The 20,226-nt window shown below is 46.6% G+C and overlaps 1 protein-coding gene across 1 annotated transcript in view; it reads left to right on the top strand.

Moving 5' to 3' along the window:
- Positions 1-20,226, top strand: part of PRKAR2A (protein kinase cAMP-dependent type II regulatory subunit alpha) — a 40,877-nt gene that overhangs the window by 1,051 nt on the left and 19,600 nt on the right. Inside the window, exon 2 of the mRNA XM_066596807.1 lies at positions 17,783-17,818. Coding sequence (XP_066452904.1) covers positions 17,783-17,818 — 36 coding nt within the window. The remainder of the gene's footprint in view (positions 1-17,782; positions 17,819-20,226) is intronic.

The raw sequence follows: 20,226 nt of genomic DNA, 5'->3' as shown, positions 1-20,226 counted from the left end.
GCCCAAACTTCACCCGGCTCCTCCGCTGCCCCCTGCATAGGATATCTGTACTGCGCCCAAACTTAATCCGGCTCCTCTGCTGCCCCCTGCATAGCTTATCTGTACTGTGCCCAAACTTTACCTGACTCCTCTGTTGCCCCCTGCATAGGAGATCTGTACTGTGCCCCAACTTCACCCGTCATCTACGTTGCCCCCTGCATAGCAGATCTGTACTGCGCCTAAACTACATCCGGCGTCTCTGTTGGCCCCTGCCTAGGAGAGCTGTACTGCGCCCAAACTTAACCCGGCTCCTCCGCTGCCCCATGCATAGGAGATCTGTAATTTGCCCAAACTTCATCCAGCGTCTCTGTTGCCCCCTGCATAGAAGATCTGAATTGCGCCCAAACTTCACCCGATGACTCTGCTGCCCCGTGCATAGCTTATCTGTACTGTGCCCAAACTTCATCCGGCGTCTCTGTTGCCCCCTGCATAAGAGATCTGAACTGCGCCCAAACTTGACCTGGCTCCTCCGCTGCCCCTGGCATAGGAGATCTGTACCGTCCCCGAACTTCACCCGTCATCTCCGCTGCCTCCTGCATAGGAGATCTGTACTGCGCCTAAACTTCACCCTGCTGCCCCATGCATAGCTTATCTGTAGTGTGCCCAATTTCACCCGACTCCTCTGCTGCTCCCTGCGTAGGAGATCTGTACTGCGCCCAAACTTCATCTGGCTCCTCCGCTGCCCCATGTACAGGAGATCTGTACTGCGCCCAAATTTCTCCTGGCTCTTCCGCTGCCCCATGTATAGGAGATCTGTACTACGCCCAAACTTCACCCGGCTCCTCTGGTGCCTCCTGCATAGGATATGTGTACAGTGCCCCAAATTCCTCCCAGCACCTCTGGTGCTCTCTGCATAGGGGGTCTACTGTGATCCAAATTTCCCCTGCAGCCCAGCTTCTCTAGTGCCCCTTGCGTAGAATATCTCTACTGCGCTTCAAATTTCACCTGCTTCTGCAGTGCCTATGCAAAGGGGATCTATACTGCACCCCAAACTTCACCCGGCTCTTCTGGTGCCCCCTGCATAAGATATCTGTACTATGCCTCAAACGTCACCCGACTCCTTTGGTTCTCCCTACATAGGTAATCTATACTGCGCTTCAAACGTCACTTGGCTCCTTTGCTGCCCCTTGCACAAGTTATCTGTACTGCACCCTAAACCTCACCCGGCTCCTCCAGTGCCCCCTGCATAGGATATCTGTGCTGCGCTCCAAACCTCACTCGGCTCTTCCAGTGCCCTGCAGTATTAAGCTTTAGCATGGTGCAGCAATCATATTGTGTATCATGTACTTTATACATACATATTTTAGGGGTCCCGTTTTCAGTACTCCTCCGTTATCCAGAGCAGAGAGAAGTTGCAAGGAGCGCTTCTGGAGGATCCGAAATGTCCGTACCACATGCAAATGACTCTTTGCATTTAATGGAGATGTGTGTAATACTTAATCCCTCCTGTGGGGGTGCCGCAGGGAAACTGAGCTTTGGTTGCCAGATTACGTTTGATTGTTGGAGGTCCCAGTAATAGGGAATCCCTGTCATGTGCATCATCTGGGGACTGGACCGACTAACAAAAGAATAACACTGGATCGTGAATGACTATATTGTCTACAGGTCTTCAGATGCACTTAAAGGGTTTGTTTCACTTTGTATTTTAAACAACTGGCCTTGAGCTAAAACAAAAAAAGCAATACCCACCTCTCTCCCCACCCGGTAAGTAGCGCGACAGCTCCTGGTCTGTGCTGGTGCCCGCTGGAGTATCGCCGTCCGTTCTCCTGGCATCAGTGATTAGTGGCACCAGCGTGTATGTATTTTCCGCTGTGGTGAATCTCCCATTGAGAATGGATTTCTTGAATGGGGTTTTCTGAGACTAAGATCTCTTCTGAAGAAAGGTAATTAATATCAGATTGGTGGGGGTCCACAGCTCGGGACCCTCATTGATCAGTTGTTAGTAGAGGCTGCAGCTTTTTTTCCCAGGACGTTGACGTCATGTGAATGGGACTCCGCTGCAATACCAGACACCACCACTATGAAATGTACTACTCTGGGACTGGTATGGAGTGAAGCTGATCAACGGGAGTTCCAGGTAGCGGACAATTACTGATCAGATGTTAATGGCTTATCATAAAGACAAGTCATCAGTATCTTAGTCTCAGAAAAACCCTTTAAAGTGGGGTATTCACAACTTATGAGCTGCTGTTTGGCTAAAATTGGTGGGGGTCTGACCTTTAGAGCCCCCACTAATTCTGAGACTAAAGGTCGACTTTGGTATAGCGCTGCGTCCCCACCTCTGCAGGGAATGACAACACAAACCCTACAAGACCGGCTGCTGTTCCCTTGCAATGTGTCCGGGCGCTGCTGTGCATGGGAAACTTGGAGAATACTGCACTGTAGCAACGCCAATCGCCTTAGTTTTCAGACTCAGTGGGGGTCTTGAAAGCTGAACCCCCACCACCAATCATACAATATGCTTTCCCTATATAATATGGGTATGCCTCTTTAAGTCTGTGCGGTAGAATACTTACTGGATTCATTAACACTTTTCAGATTGTTTGGCGCCATGAGCACGCAGGTTTTCCGTAAGAGGCTGATTACCTTCAGTGTTTGATAATTATTGCTTAGTTTAGGACCTGCTTTAATTAACCGCCAGCCCCCTAGCTCACCTATAGAAGCAAAGTTCATTCCTTTAAGACTGGTAACGAGCAAACGTGCTGCTAAGTCACACGTGTGTAGTGACCGTATGATGCTTTCTGATCAATAAGTCTCCTCTTTCCATTGGATTACCTCTAGCGCATTTCAAACTTTTTTTTTTTTTCTCGCTAGTTACAAGACCTGAACACGCCATTCTAGTTATAAGTTAGGCACCTGTGCTACCAGTAACTACACATCCGCCGTCTGGTAACACGTACTTGTGGTTCTTGTATGGGACGGGTTGAGGATGATATTGGTTTCACGTTTGATCTACGGCTCCGTGGTTTGTATAATGTGACAGTGCGGATCTGTAGATCACCAGTGACTACTTCCTGTCATCTGCTGTCAGTGGTTATGAATGAGAATGCACCATAAGGTGGCGCTTAGCAATGTGCTCTCCACTCATGATGGTAGCCTGCTCTTTCACTGAAGCCGCTATTACTATTATCTGCGATCTACTGTTATACCGACAGGCACTTTATAAAGGATAGATGCACAAATTGTTGCCGGCCCAAAAGAAATGCAACATAATTGCTGCAGAACTCTGGACACCCCAGATTTGAAAATGGATGTAAAGAAAAACTTTACTTTTCTTGGTTTTCGCAGTGGAGAAGAACTTGAAAATGCACAGTGACCTTCAGTATGTGACCGTGGTCTTAAGGCCGATTTTTCCACGTACAGATCATCGTTGAAAGTTCATTAATACGGCCAAAAGTGTATGGTAATCGTTACGCCTAAATGGGAGCCATCGTGCACTTTTCATTTGCCGCTCTATTTCGGCCTACATAAAAATCATCGGCGGTTTGCTCACTTCTCGTAACGTTTAAACCCTTCCCGCTCAGTGTTTCCCATAGGATGTGAAGCACTGAGCGAGAAGTCAATGATCTGCCTGTCTAAACGGGCTGCACGAGCGCGACCGAGTTAGCAGTGACGTCACTCACTTGTTCAAACGAGAATCTGCTCATGTAGAAGGGGCATTAGTTTTTTTTTTTTTTTTTTGTTGCTGAACCGACTGCACAGTTTGTCAGAAGTTTTTCATTTTTTGCATTGATACAAGACCCTGCAGGAGACTATGAACGTATAACTTCTTTTAGTCTAGTGATAGTATTGGGGGGGGGGGGGGGGTCATGTGTCAATTATGCTTCCTGGGGGGGAAAGCAGAGGAATGATTTATCGGCATAGCAAAAGACCCAAAAAATTGTTGGTTTCTTCTCCCCATTTTTCTCAGTTATGTTCCCCTTCCCAGAACATAAGTAATTTACTAGCAACTCCCGCCCTGCTGCTTTGTTCTCCGTGCCAATTTGTTTACAGGCTGCTTCATCCAATGACGGAGCTCGGCACTGGAGGTGAGTGTATGACTTATGTTCTTGCAGGAGGAACATTGTTTTTAGGGGTGTGGGGGGGGGGGGGGGCTCACAACCCTTTAATATCTGTGCCCTTTCATTGGTCCATGTAAATGGGTCACTTGTCTGGACGCAGCTGATTATTGTGGCTCCAGATGCCGGAAACTGTTTCAAATAAACTGATCGCCAAGGGCGGCTATGGCTGCCGAATGTGTTCTGCATTATTATGCCGTGCCCATATGGTGACTGTGCCAAGCAGCATGCCATTCTAGCTGGTAATGCGGTTTCCTGAACCCCCATCATGAGACAACCACTTTAACCTGTGTAATTCCTTGTTGCCAGCAGCGCATCCAAATTATAAATGGGCCCCAGCTATCTTTTTTAGCTCCTGTTGGCTCACAATACAGACTACGTCAGCCCATGTAAAAGGTCATTAAAAGAAGTGTCGATCTCCATGACTGGCGCTTCTCAAACAGCCGCACTAGGCCCCTGTAAAGGGCCTTATAGGTCAAGGACACTTAAAAGGGTTTCCCAGGGAAATACTTTTGATGACCCATCTTCAGTATGGGTTATACATAGTTGATCAGCTGGGTTCCGCCACACAGAATCCTGGCTGGTCGGGTGCCGGCTACCAGTGCTGCGACACAATGGTACGTGAAAGCTGCTGCTGTAGTGGCCAGTGCTGGTAATTGCAGAACAGCTCATTTAAAATCAATTGGAACTGCAATTTCAAGCACCAGCTGATCAACTATGGATGACCTATCCTGAGGATGCCTTATCAGTAGTATTTTCCTGGAAAACACCCTTTTAAAGGACTTTGGTTTGGTGCACCCTGTCGGGTGACTGGGGCATGATGTTTCCCAGGCAGTTCGGTGTATTGCCAGATGGGGATAATTGTAGGTTTGTCCTATGCTCTAATGTGGTGATCAGGCAGCTCCTTTTATGCTGGCGGGCACAGCTTTCCTTTGTTGTGGGCCTCGTGCCCTCTGCTCATCACCTCTTTGTGAGATGTAACCTCATTCTCCCAGCCCCAAAGACTCCGTTGGCATGTTAATAATTAAAGGGCTTGGCAGCGTAATGCCATATGGTAATTGTTAATTATATTTGCCTGTTTCCATGTTCATAATTCCTGGAGATAAAGTGGAATGTGACTTCTCAGCCTTAACCCTTGTAGTTGGCTCACACAGCGCTGTGTGGGTGATTGCATGGGCACGGCTGCTTATAGAGCCAAATGTATATCCTTCATCGGGGTCTGCTCTTGTGCCCGCTGTCTCATGACTGGATTTGAAGTGCTTGCACCCTGACGTGCCCCACTCACCATCTCACTGAACCCCATCATAGGCGCTGATGAGCCCATCTCATAGGATACATGACGTTTTCTAGATAGGGGCCGGTAGCTGGCATACGGCGTGCCCACGGACTGACCATACAAAGCACGCTGACATTCTGAGAACGCCATCTGTAATCTGTCGCAGGCTGGAAGGGGGCTGCCAGTGTTGTGTTAATGGAGGGACGTGTGCTGCGTATTCCACACGGGGCCTATAGGGGAAGGGCAGGGTGTACTTATAAATGTGTCTGTTCTGTACATCATGTAAACCCCAGAGGACGTGGAATCTGATGGCTTTGTTTTCTAAGCAAGTCTGACGTCTTAAAGGGGACTCGCACGCCAGTTCCCTATCCAGTTCTCTGTGTACAAAGCAAAGAGTGCTCTCCCGGGAGGTGGAAATGTCATTTCGCAGGCAGCTCGCCCCATTATTGAATTGTATACAGGTCCTGACAGTGAATCTATAAAGGCAGTGGAGTAGATCGGGGTCCTGGGCTTTGGGTGGTGGTTGGACTCCATGTGACTTTTGCACAGATGGTGTTTTCATTCCTCATTGTTTGGCTGCTCTACGTGACTGGTGAGACTCCTCGTGTTCCTCCTGGTGCCATCCGACGTCTGTTTAGGTCTATAGGAATACTGACAGTTCATACATCTAATCTAATGTAGACAAACTGGAGCTAGCGGCATGGCCTCAGAAACTAGAAACCGTATTTGTATAGAAAAGCCCTGGGTGTCTGGCACTGTCCAAAAAGCGACTTGACTGTCGCCTGATTTCACCACGCGTGAAGGTACCTCTTACCCTCCGCAATATCTTTCTGATCGTGAACATGGTTTAGAAATTGGTGCTAGTCTATTTGGCCTTCACACAGGCTGATTCTGAATGTATGCAGGAGGAACGATTGTTCATGACCCCCTCACCTTGGCAGCACACCCCCTGTTCACATGATGTGCTGCTGACAATGAGGATTTTTTTTCTTGAATGTTCAAAAGAGCAGATTGGGTGCTTCACACTGCCCGGTGATCTGACAGTCTGCCTGACTGTCGATCAGCTGCTTATTCCACCCGTTGTCAATGCAGCAAGTCGGATGTCATCGTTGCTGGAAGTGTCATAGCTGGATTCACTGCCATTGGAAACAGGAGTGATGCCTTCTATTACACTACTGGTCCTTGATTGCAGTCCGAGTTGGATGTCTGGTCCTGATCTCAGTGAGAAGCCAAGCCACTGGCAGCGGGTGGAATGGTCAGCTGATCGGTGGGGATCCCGAGCAGCGGGCCCCTGTCAATCAACAATACGTTAAAGCTTGGCACAAGCTCTCTTAAGGGGTGTTATTCCAACAAAATAATTTGCTTTTCCACAGGATAGATAATAAATGATTGATCACTAGGGATCCGATCACTTGGTCTCCAAGGCTCATGAAAATGGTGCACCTTGCATTCCACAAGTTAATGGAGCCGTGGAAAGCATGCTTGACCACCGTTTTGCTTACTACTTTGAGACTGATAAAGATAGTCAAGCGCTGCACGCAGCTGCCTACATAGATGGCGAGTGTCCACTTCCACTCCATTCACTTGGGAAACTCTGGGTATGCCGTTCTTGTGATCCCTGGGGGTCTCAGCAGTTGGTTCTCCAGCGATCATACATTAATCCCCTATCCTATAGATAGACTGGTAAGTGGTTTGGATTGGCTAAAACTTGTAATGGTATCAAAGACCAAATTAGTGGTCTCTTGTATGAACTTTGGTAAATGGCCCAAAAGTTGTGTCGGCATTAGCGAGTTTCGTGGAGCATTGGCACCAGGCTCCCTGGGTTTGTTTCCAGCGTAGCAAAAACCGGACTGGCAATTATGTTAAGTTTTTTTTGTTTGATTTCTTTAAAAAAAAGAAAATAAAACAATTCAGCTGAAAACAAAACCGCTCAGCGCTATAGGAGATTGTGCAGAAGAGCTGTGGAGCCGTCAGACCTCTGTGCTCGTCACTGCAGTCATTGTTGGGTACAGACGGCGCCCAGTGATGCCATGTTATACATTAGTATGGATTACTGAAATAATGGGAAGGGATAAAGTCAGACTGAACGAGCCTTCTATATCCGGCCGTATGTTTACACAGCATCTTCTACATGTTACACGTCTCTGTTTCAGACCTGTTGACTCCAGAACTTGGTGTGCATTTGCATTAGTAGAGATTATTTCTGCTGTTTTGGCCTGGATTGGATACAAAATGCTATTGATCAGCTGGTCACATGCATGCAGTCTTTCAGTCAGAATATAGGAATTATTTATTTTTTTCCCATAAGTTCTGGCTCTGTAGAGAATAATACTCTTATGGCCATTGTGTAAACAGGCGGTTGTGTATCTGAGTGCCTGTTTACTGCAACTTGGCTTGCTAAGCAAGTGCACTTTTTTTTTTAATGCAATCATGGACTTGAATCAGATGGAATGTGCGGCAATCTTCATTTGTCTGTGTTGGGGGTGATCACACGTGATTACACACAGATGCTTATCAGTCTGAGTTCTCAATTTAAAACTCTGCCCTTTAAAATTGCCCATGTGAGTAACCCTGCGTCCAGATGGAACGATTATTGTTCAAATGAGCGAAGGTGAACGATAATGTTAAATCTAAACGTGAGCCAAAGACTGACTAATGAACGATAACGGTTCGCTTCTCACTCGCTGCTTAGTTACTGCAGGCATAAAGATCATCGTTGGCTCGTCGATTCTCAACGATTCTCGTTTGGAATGAGCCACCGATGCGTTTGTCTAATCGGGCAGCAGAAATGTAAGTTAGCGGTGACGTTCGTTCATACAAGACTTGGCTCGTCTTAAAGGACCCTTAGTCCTAAGCAGCAGGCACAAGGAGGGTTGTCTTTGTGAGACAATACTTTAACCCCTTAAGGGCGCAGCTTTTTTTTTTTTTTTTGTTCATTTGCTCGTGCTGTATGAAGAGAGGTTGCCCCGCAATCTCTTCATACATACCCCGATTCTGCAGGACGTAAATGTATGTCCTGGAGCGTTAAGGGGCTGAGGCTGTGTTCACACGGAGTATTGGGGGGGGGACTTTCCGCATGCCTTCTTAAGCCTGAGACTAAGCAGCGAAGTGGACTAGAGCTGCCAAAAAATCTTGTCCACATGCTGCGGACAAGCCGCGCAAAAACTGATATGCAGCGTGTAATTCCAATCTGTGACAGGTTAGTTGTATCGCAGTTTCCTCTGCGGACTCTTATCTCTAAGGAGATTCCCGCAGCGGAATACAGGCAGAAAAGCTGCTTCAAACCCACACCAAATGGCGCGGGTTTTGAAGCAGCCTTTCCGTTGCCGAAATCTCGTGTAATTTCTGTGCGATCCCATTGCGGACATTCAGTGAGATTTCCGTGCCATGGGAACCCAGCCTAAAGGAATCTGGCGTCTCTTTTGAACCACATAGTTTTACATTATGGGGCTTAATAGGGGAGGAATAGGGAGTCCAGGGAGCGGTTTCGTATTGACTGGGTGCCCCGTTCCTTTGCTGTGTCTCCCTGAGGTTTGTGTGCGCTCCCAGTGACTGCAGACCGCCCTGTGCACATGCTGTCTCATAGAGATGAATGAGAGTGTGCGCACAGAGCCGCCTGAGAAGGCACTCTGTATGTGGGGACGAAGGGCAGGATTGGGGCACCCACCAAATATGAACCAGCTTCCTGGACTCCCCTGTACCCTAGGAAGGGCTTTCTTCAGTCCTCATTGTTGACCATGCTGGGTAATGCACTGTTTGAGCTGCCAGGACGTGTGGGGGAAGGGAAGCGAAGCAGAAACTTGAAGCAGTTGTCACAAGTGGTTGTCACTTATCTGGCCTGTTTTCCAGGGTGTCCGTGTAGCGCTGCAGACAGGAATAACAATGGCAGATAATGTGCCTTGCTGGAGCTGCCCTGTAACTGCTAAGCGGGTTTAGTGACATTGAGGTGTCGCTGCTTTGTTTCTGAAATAACTGAGGCTACTGACCCGATGAGCGCCCCCTTCTGAGGAAGTTTTACACAACTGCGTGCAAGGGGGGGGGGGGGGTACTCCTAGGTCGTACTGTAATGGGAGCTCAGTCGTTTGGCTTAAGGAAAAGAACACAATCTACCTGTTGGTAAAGTTATAACGCTGGTTTACGACAATAACATTTGTTACATGGAAATGATGTGAGTGAGTGAGAAGTGGTGCACAAATAATCCTGTGGCGCAGCGAGGGTCGGGACACGAGCGCACGTTTTCCTTGTGCATTGCAGCTGGATCTTTCGGACTGGTGTTGTACACTGCCGCCGATCTGTGCTGTCCTAGGGCTTATTTACACCGGTGATAATCTCCTGAGGGTTTGAGTGATGCACACAACTCGCACGGATATGAAATCCATTCTTTTGAATGGACATAAATCACATGAGCAGTTTTATTTCCTTCCAAGAAAAACCATTTGCAGCATGTTCTATCTTGGGGCGTTCCCATCGCACTTGCATGCCGTGTGATATGCGTGTGATTGCAATGCTTCCCATTGAAGTCAATGGGAAACACTTGCGATCCTCTGACACGCATGGACCACGCGCTTGAGGGTTGCAATTTGATAAAAGGGATACCAGCCATTTTTAAATAAATGCTTTGCATCAGCGTGAAGAACGCACATTGGCAAGCGCAATATTGGGACGAGTCTCAAGCAGATATTACGCTCACCCGTGTGAATGTGGCCTTAGGCTGATTATACGCGACCCGCTTCTCACTGGCAACCTTTGACAATTTAGTTTTGTAATGCCCAGATTTCTGGTTGTGGCATGGTAACCCCAGTGTTGGGAGAACAGCAGTGCATAAATCAGCATGAATGTGAGGGGGCTTCAGGTCAGACCTTGGATTACAGCCTGTCATCTGCCTGGAGCAATCGAAAGTGTATGAAGCCTTTATTAGAAGGGATGATGAGTTTACTGGCATTGTCTGTGTACAAGCTCTGAACCAGCAGCGGTCCTATGCTGTAGACATCTGCATTCACTTCCCTCAATGACTGCATGAATGCTGCATGGCGGTGACTAGCAGTAGACCTGACCGCATCTGCGGAGAGGTAGCTGCCTGCTGCTTCCTTGCCTTCTCCCATTGTACAATTATCATTCAGATTATCACTGTCATTGCCTTCTTGTTCTGAATGCCGAATGATGATTCGTCCCTCGTTTGGATCTTCCAGGTATGAGAATCATACTACGATTAGCCTGTGTAAATCGCCCCTCCTTCCCAGTTGGCATAGTAAGCAGCGTTAAAAATGCCGTACATGGCTGTTTACAGTGTTATTGCACCCCATTCATTTCAATGGGCGATGCAGGATGCCTGAGAATAGAACATACAGCGTGCATTTTAGCACGTGTTATAAAAGCTCTGCTAAATCGCTCATCTGAGAAGCCCCATTGAAATGAATGAGGCTTAGTGTAGTGTTTTAGCGGGTTTTAAATGCCGTGTAAAAAAAAAAAAAAAAAAAACCTGTCTGAAGGGGGCCTAAAGGTGATTTTAGACCACAATTCTCGTTCAATCGAGCTAGTGATCTCCCCCCACCCATTCATAGATGAGCTGCCTGTTTACACTGAGCAAGAAGTTGCTGATTAGCCGTTTCATTTCGGTGCGCTAATGAGACTTCTTGCTCCGTATCGTGTCGTTCCACTTTTACATGAGACTATGTATTTCTATTTATTTTTTTGGCTGATATCTGGCCCGTGGAAAAGTACTTTCAGACCGCTCTCACACTGCATTTTTCTGCAATTAAAAAGCGCCGTCAAACACTGACACGTTCAAAAACGCAGGTCGAAATCGCTATAAAATGCTGCAGTCCCAAGTGGCGTCTAACTGAGCACATGTATATGCGGCCTTAAAGTGTGTTCACATGTTACGGGTTTTGCTGCACAACTGAACCTAAATCTGTACTATATTGTGCTGTGGATTTTGGTACGGCTCCTTTTAATGTGGATCTGCAGCTGATTTCCCCTTTTCAGTCGAAGGGGTGAATTCTGCAGTAGATGTGCACCATTGACATAGGTTTTGGTGTGGATGCACACCAGTTAAGTGCGCAAAGCATTAGGCTAACACACGGATAAGTGTGATGTGGGGCTGTGAATGCCGCCCCCATAACGCCCTCGCCAGCCCTGTGAATTCCCTAAGGATGTGAGGCGGTTTCATGTCCAAACAGCCTCGCATCACTACGGGTATGAAGGGAACCGCCGCTACCATTGTTTTCTATGGGAGACCTCTCGTGTGCCTAGCGGTGCGACAGCATGCAGAAAGATAGAACATGCTGCAATTTATTTCCTGCATCACGGTGCCATGCATAAGAAATCACTCATGGGCATGACCCCATTCAAAAGAATGGGGTTCATAATTCTGTGTCGCAACGCACAAATCTCGCACAATTGTCTCGCCTGTCTAAGGGTGTTTTTACGTGGTCCAACAGATTAATCGCCTTGGCGCTCTGCAGTAAGGCCTCGTGTTCACGGGCAGACCGGATTCCGCATGCTGGTGCCCACAGCAGAATCAGACCCTGCCCACAGCCAAGGACATTGCTTACCCACCCGGGTCTTCTATTTTCTTCAGTGTGGAAGTACCAGCTGGTGCGCCGCCTCACATGCACAGTGGAGTTTTTAGTTTTTTTGGGTTTTTTTTTAAAACTCCTGCTTTCCCAGGGAAACCGCTGCCTGTCCAATTCAATGAGACTGCTTTCATTTACATCAGTGAAAGCCGTCCGTGCAGGAACCGCGCTGAAAAGGAACATGCTGCAATTTGTTTTCAGGACCAAAAAGGTCCGCAAAACAAATCCACATGCTTTAATTCAGCTGCGGACGCCCGTGTTTCTCCACGGGCGGTTTGAACTGCAGATCATCCCCGTGGATTCTGCAATTTAAGTCCACCCATGGTCATTGGGCCGAAGGTCTTCGCAGCTATAGTTACAGTAGAGAATCTGCACAAATGAGGACGGATTAATCGCATCCACCTCCTCATGACAACCAGATATTTGTTCAGGCTGGGATGGAAATCTATAAAGACAAATATTGACCTTAAAATGGGTACAGTGTTTCCTCCCGCCGGGGCGAACGCTCTGTTTATGCATCGCTCATTACTAGGTCACATAGTGGTAAAAAATAAGTATAAGCCGCGTGTCGCTGCCTAAGGGGGCATTTTCAGGTAATATAGCATATCGCCAGGTATGCAGTTACAGTATGATCAATGGAGGACCCATTGCATCCCTTTGGGAGTTCTCCTCCCCCGTGGAATACAACAGGTCCTTTCACCTGAATAGGACTGCTGCAGATACTTGCACAGAGCTTGGCCGTTTGCACTACCAGGTTACATTCACTCATTGCACTTGCACAGTTCCCATACTGGGTGTGGAGGGATGCGGGTAGCACATTCTGGCGTCAGACTACTTGGGTGTTATAGTAGTTACTTCAGCAGCATTACCACATGGCATGCTTCCTCTCACCAGGCCCCGTTGGGTGGGAGATCCCAAACTGACAGTTTTAAAGTTTTCATCATGCTGACAAATATGATGTCATTTTGACCAAATGAAAAGCAAACAGCTGAACAATGGATTTTAAGCGGACTGAAAGACTAACGAAAACTGCACGACGGGCGCAAGATGGACAACGATTATTGCTAAACGATGGCTTTCGAGCGATAATCGCTGTCTAAAAGGGCCTTGACTGCATTTAGCCGCCTGGGTGGTTTGTAGTGAAGTGTGAGCGGTCACTGCGGCAGGATGCAGATCAGGATCCGTACGCAGCTTGTGCGTTTATAGAGCTGCTCCTTTTTTATGTAACGTTTTATCCACAAACTTGAACCATATTTGGATGCCCAGAATAAGGGAAGACTGTGCGCCCGCCGGGTATTTTCTGTATTTCCCGGGTGGCATCTATCCTGAAAACTTCAGTCCCGTCTCCTGGTTTCCCATCATGTGAATGACTGACTCATTAGCAGTAAATGGTGCAATTACATCTTCACTCTTCATTCCTCCCTTCTCGCGGTTGTGTCAGACATGTTATTCTCGGAGGAACAAAACACTTGGCATTGATTTTTGACCTGTAAAACAATGATCGCTCCAGTAAACCTGCAGTACGGCGGCTCCGTCCGTCTTGTGTGAGGTCACCCGGCTCACTGGGTTTTCAAGTCTTCCCCTTTTTTGTGACGTACATTCATCATTCTTCACCCAGGAGTTTTGTTCTCGTGTTACCTGGGTAACGTGTTGGAGTTATGGATCAGGCGGTATTACAGATGCATATGTCGGGTTTTCTATCCTAGGAAGTAGGGCGCACGTGATCCCTTGTTCTGATTGAATTGGTGGATTCTGCTATAAGGCTAGAGAAGAGGCGAACATGTGCAAGTAGGTTCAGAGCCGTGCAGTGTACTAGAGCCTGCTTGTAACCTCCACTGTCATATAATGTACAGCGAGGAGGTGTCTGACAGTGTGGTGGCTCTTTGGTTACAAATGACATTCCACTAATGATTCTACATTGCTCCAACAACTTCAGGAACATTTAGGCCAGTCACGCGAATGTATTTGTGCGGCATTTTGCGCACAATACACAGTGAATAGAACTCATTGATTTCGATGGCTTCATTCACATAAGCGCATTTCGTTTGCAAAATATATATATCGACACTCTATTTTCCTGCACATTTGCACACAAAAATAGCAAATTAAACTAACTTGCCCATTTCAATGAATGGAAGCATGGTTGCATGTTTTTTATGTGCGCAAAGTACAGTAAGGCCTTATGTCCACTAGAAAAATACACTCCCCGCAGAATCTACTGCAGATTTCTACAGGAGATTCCACGCGGATTTGCTTTAAATGGTATTTTTTCTTGTATGCGGATATCCCCACCTATAGATAGCAATGTGGCCGATCCGCGTGGAATCTGCACTAAAATAAAGCAAATCGGATTAAAATGCCATTTGCGGGTGCAAAATTCATTTTAATTGACTAAAGATGGCCAATGATATTCCTATGGGCAAAATTTTACCCGCGGAATTCGCAATTCAATTTTGCTAGAGGACATGAGGCCTAAGCACGCAAATACATTGCACGCACTTGCAGCTCAAAAGCGCTTATGTCCGTGTGACCTTAACTGTGCGTTTCTCCCTGGTGAAACACAGATGTAGATGAGCTAGTTGCAGCCGGCACCTGGACCCATCAGTCACTGAACCTAGAAGTCCTGGTGCCGGCTGCAATCAGTGTATCTCTGCCTGCTTTTTGCACCCTAAGGCATCACCGCATAACCCCAAGTCACTTCAGGGATGGCAATCTGTCCAGTTAGGAAGAAGCAGCGATTGGGAATAAACTTCATCTGCTCTAATATAAGTGAAAGTGACACCAGGAGCCCCGGAGAGGCGACAGCAAGACACCCGCAAAAATGGACTGGAGACTATTCTCTCCCCCTTCCTGACTGAATCTGCTCTAGTTCTCCTGGTGTCACTACTGGTACATGAGGGGTACCTGTAGCCCCTTAGTAGTGTTCCCCTAATTTGAGTGGGGTATTAGGAAATCTTTTACTCTTTGTTATGAATTAAACTTGGGGATCAAAACACTCAGACCCTGAAGTATGAGGGATGCCGGCTTAAAAAACGTCCATTGCAGGGAATATGTTACACTACAATGTCAGCAGCAAAAGTTAAAGCAATGTCCTAATTATTTTTCATAGAAATCTTGGGTCCCCTCCCCCAAAGTATGCTTGAGCCATGTACTTACCCTGGCACCAGAACGCCCATGTAGGTAAAGCATAAACAAGCTGCCTTTGAAGAGGCATGTGTATTCTATCTCATTCCCCCACTGCCCACCAATGTTGTCAGAAAACTGCTTTCTGGTACTTCTGAACCTTCTCCGAGGAGGTAGGCATAGCTTGGGTGGAGAAGAGGGGCTTATAGCGCATGATGGCATACAGTTATGCAGATTAAAAAGATGCGGCAGCATCAGCGGGTGTAGAGAAAGCAGATCAGGACTTTTATTCTCCCATGGTGAAACAAGAGCGACATTTCGATCCCCAATCGGATCTTTGTTAAGCTTGACAAAGATCCGATTGGGGATCGAAACGTCGCTCTTGTTTCGCCATGGGAGAATAAAAGTCTTGATCCGCTTTCTCTACACCCGCTGATGCTGCCACATTCTTTTTTTCAATCTGCGTACTGCAAAACTGAGTTGGTCTTGTCCGTATGTGGCTGCTGCAGCAATTTAAAGGTTCCCACCACAGGAGTGGTATTTCCTTTGTGTTGCTGGAACCTGTTTCCATATATCAGCATACAGTTATGGTCACACCTTTTGGTGCAGATCTACATCAAAATTAATGCACTCATGAGGATTTTACCCCCTCGTTTGAAAAAGTGATAACCCAGAGCATAAATTAACAGGCCATAAACATTAAATCCGCACCGCGGGTCAGTTTATGCTGCAGCGTTTTCCCATAGTGCTTAGATGAGTTTTCTTAAAACCTGAACGCCTGTATTGTGTATTCCTGCGGATTTTCCACAGCCAGTCTTATAGCGTGTGACCTTAAGCTCATTGCAGACATTTGTGCAACTGCCCTATTTATCTAATTGGGCTTGGAGAAATCCCTGTACCTGTCGCAGAAACATCCCAACTCGGTCTACGTTTGCATCAGATTCTCTGTATGCCGCATCTGGCACAAATCTTGGAGAAAATTCTTGACGAAATACAGTAGCATGCTGGAAGCTGGGTGGGCACCATTCTATTCAATGGTGGGTTCATCGGCACTGCTTGACCCGGCAGTTCCGGCACGCTTCAGCTTTGAGGACAGAACCAAACACCGGAGCCTTGGCGCAAGTGTGAATGTGACTTTAGATACATGGAATTTGTTTTCTTTTGCAGAAAGTTCTGCAACAAATCTGCCTGGTGCGAATCTGTACTGTAGAGGGGAAGGACAATTGGGCATCTTCCACTGTGGAAATTCTGCAGTAAATCCACAGCAGCGAAATCTGCACCAAATGTTGCAGTTCTTGTGCCATCTCTTGCAGTGCACATGCTGTGCAATTGCATCAGGTCAAATGCATCTTGAAAATCCGCTGCTGGTTACAGTATGGTGCAGAGTTTTGTGTGCGTGAGACCTCTTGTAACATCATCCGCTGCTGGTGCCTTGAAATACTGTGGAACTTCTGCTAAAAATTGGCATGTGCCTGTACCCTTAAAGGGATTTTTTGGGCATTTACTATTGATGAATTATCCTGAGGATTTGTCATCAATAGTTGATAGGCAGGGTCTGCCGCTCAGGATCCCCCACTGATCGGCTGCTGGAAGCGTAATGCAAAGCTTCACTGTTGCCGGCGGTCAGAGCTGGATGTCTACATCACTTGCACTGACAGCAGCCAGAGGATCAACTGATTGGCGGGATCTGGAGTGGTAGACTCTGCTGATCAATATGACCTATCCTGAGAATCGCACCCCCCACTATTTTGAAGGTTGGGCTCAAAAGGTGACCCAATAATGATGAGAGGCACTAGTCATCTCTCCGGGAACATTTATAGTAGGTTGTCGTTTTGCCAGCGGTAAGAAGGATCCTTCCGGTTTCTCGTAGCAAGAGGAAAGCTCTCCAGCTCATTGTACTGATGGCAGAGCGGTCATTCAGGACATGACCCTTGTATTTCGGGGTCTGAGTGTTTTGATCCCCAAGTTTAATTCATAACATAAAAAAAGTAAGATTCCCTAATACACCACTCAAATTAGGGGAACCTGTATTAGTTACCTGTATCTGCAGCACCCCAAAAAAGTGGTGGGTGTTCATGCTGCAGCAGCAAGTTTACATGGTTGTAATGTTGCTGGGATCTCTGACCTGGGCTTGGTGGGATGTTTTGTAAGTCATCCTGAGATATCTTAAATACAAAATGAGTGCACGGCCCCTCGCTCAGTATATAAGGGAAGGGTCATGGTTGCAGTCTTGCTTGCCTTAGATGGTCTGTTCCCCTTCACTTGGAGGGCAGAGATACGCTCATCACTCCTAGCTGTGTGCTTATTATGTACTAGGGGAAGCCCCTCATACTGAACATGTGTTGGGCGCACAAGGATCTCTGGACAGCTACTTGGGCATCTGAAACTGAACCGACCTCTATAAAGATGAAAACACTGGTTGTGGGTTGCTGGTTTCATGCAGAAGTCCATTGCATTACCGTATTAGATACGTACAGATACTGGAAGAAAGCAGCCATGTTTTTATCTGATAACGCCTTCCCCACCTATAAGATGTTTATGCTTACCCTGGATAATAAGTTTAGAAGGAAGTTTTGGTTAGGCAGCAATTTGTGACTCCTAGTTCAGCTGTTATAATCTAACTATATGGATCTGTATCTATTTATTTTATTTGTTTTGTTGGTTTACTTGTTCTTTTGTCACTTACCTTATTTTTGGTTTTTGTCTTGCAGCTCCGGTTATCAGTCGATACAATAGAAGAGTGTCAGGTGAGTTACTTCCGTGCTAACCAGATTATATCCATATAATGGGAGATGCATCAGTTGGTTGAGCTGGATTTCCTGATGGATGTCCTTTATTCATACAAGAGCATGTCACCCATAAACTACTGCCTGTTTTTTTTTGTGTTTTTTTTAAATACAGTGTTTTGGATGCTTTTCTTTGAAACACTGTGGCCAACTACCTGTTTTATACAGCAATAAATTTCTAGGGGGTTCCTTTGGCTTTTGTTATAGTCTCTCACAAAGAGAATGCAGCTGGTGGAGGCATTGAAGCCCCCTGTCCACAGACGTGATTTCGCGGCGGTAAATCGCCGGCAAATCACGTCATCTGAAGCTTTCCATAGCGTTGCAATTGCAATTCTCTGCTCGCGGCCGGCAATTTGCAGCATGCTGCGAATTGCCGCGCTTCTCCGCGGTCAGTCTGTCAGATATGGCTGACCGCGGCAATTCGTCTGCTGGCTGCGGCTCCCGCGGCAGAGATCTGCCGCAGGATACCGCAGCGCCTGTGGATAGGGGTCCTAAGTATCATTTTCACCGGTGACCAATCCCTCAAGCACAAATGGCAAATGTCAGTGGTGCTAATCGCGTATCTGTCTGTCCCCCAAACGGCTGAGTGATGCACTGAATGCGAGACGGACTATAGTAAAGGTAGGTATTGTTGATGTAAATGCACATGGTAAGTGGACACAGCAAAATGCAGCATGAAAGCAGGTCCTCGTTTCTCTAGCAAGTGTTTCGCCAGCCAATACTTCATATTCCCCAGACCAGAGATCCCAACCTCCTGTACCTTGAGCCCCAATGAACTTTGAGTGATGTTAAGGGGTTACATTCTACTCAAAAACAGAGGAGAGAATTTTTGAGGCTGGAGCTACACAGTGACTTAAGCCACTGCATGTCTTGCAGCCAAATATCGCATTATGGCTCTTCTGCATCACATCCTTTATGTTAAGTGAATGCATTGCGACTTGCATGTTGTGACCTGACAATCACAAAAATCTAGTTTCATTTGTTGGGTCACATCAACTTGCAGCACAACTCCATTCACTCACACGTGGCAGGACAATAATGCGGTTTGTGGCCTTGTAGTCCGAGCATAAAAAAAAATTCCTCCATTTTTGAGTTGACTGTCCAAAGTCCCCTTGTAGCCCAAATGTGGAGAAACAAGAAATTGTTAAACGGCAAACACTTTCTGGTATTTCAGTGTGACATGTGACACTAATAGTACGCCATCCAAATTGGCAATGTTTAGGATATAGTAGCAGAACAAGAGGTTGGGAGCGGCATCAATGTTCTAAAGTGCATGGCTGCAGTAGACTGTCCCATATGATTAGACCCAATTCATCCAAATATCGCAAGATTTATTACAAGCCCAGATATACAGAAACCCACATTTTGGCCCTGCCATAGAGCCTTTCTCAAGCTGTATACAGTAGTAAAAATGCGTTTATACTTGGTCAGAGAAATGGGTGCATACAAACAGTACATATCCTATCAGCAAATAGCAACCTGATAGTCAATAGTAATAGTATATACTAATAGTACATACTAAATGGTGTGTTGGCTATATGCTGTGGTGCTGTGTATACACCCATTTCCCTATGTCTGGATGTGTTTTACTACTGTACACGGTCTTGCATGTTGAGGAATGCAAGTGTCCATTAACAGTCTACCTGTGACTTCATGGTGGTTGTGATATGTCTGCAATAATGGTGAGAGGCATACAGATAGGCAAATTGCTATATGGAGTGCAAGATACTGATGAACAACCACCCACACCCCAATAACTTATTAAGGGGGCTTAATATTCTTGCAGAAAGATAATGATTGTGTAGGGTGCCATCCCCACTGATACTTGTAGTGCAACATGCAGGCTTACAGCCTATTAACGTCACATATTATAAATCCTGGTGGGATGTTGTAAAGTACACTGGCTGTGACACCCCAGGCTCCAGCAGCATCTAAAGCCAGATAAGTACAAGGTATTTGTTAATGCTTTGATCAAAACACACAAGCTCACACCAACGTCAAGGCTCCTTGTTGTCTTGTGAATTGCAGGGAAACCTCCTGAACTTTTACCATATAGGTGTCATTATATTGGGTCATCGCTTCTGGTTTCTGACATCGCTGCTTCTTTTTCTGTGGTTTTGGTTTTTGCCTGGTATTGTTTGGGTGCGTTAAAGCCTTTTTATGAGGCTTGGCAACTTCCAGCTTTGATTCTGACCTTGCTGAAGAAATAGTTTCTTGGCTCCCAAGGCTAATACAAAAGAAAAATGTCAATTTGTTCTGGAGCTGCTGAATCCTGAGGTTGTGATAACAGCTAGCATGACCTTCCATTCCTGCAAGGCCTCCGATAAAATGGTATCGCATTTCTGATGCCAAGATAAAGGCGCTTTCAA

The sequence above is a fragment of the Eleutherodactylus coqui genome, chromosome 3, assembly GCF_035609145.1.
Source record: "Eleutherodactylus coqui strain aEleCoq1 chromosome 3, aEleCoq1.hap1, whole genome shotgun sequence".
NCBI classification, from domain to species: Eukaryota; Metazoa; Chordata; class Amphibia; order Anura; family Eleutherodactylidae; genus Eleutherodactylus; species Eleutherodactylus coqui.
The sequence above is the reverse complement of the archived record's forward strand: the minus strand, read 5'-3'. Positions and strand labels throughout refer to the sequence as shown.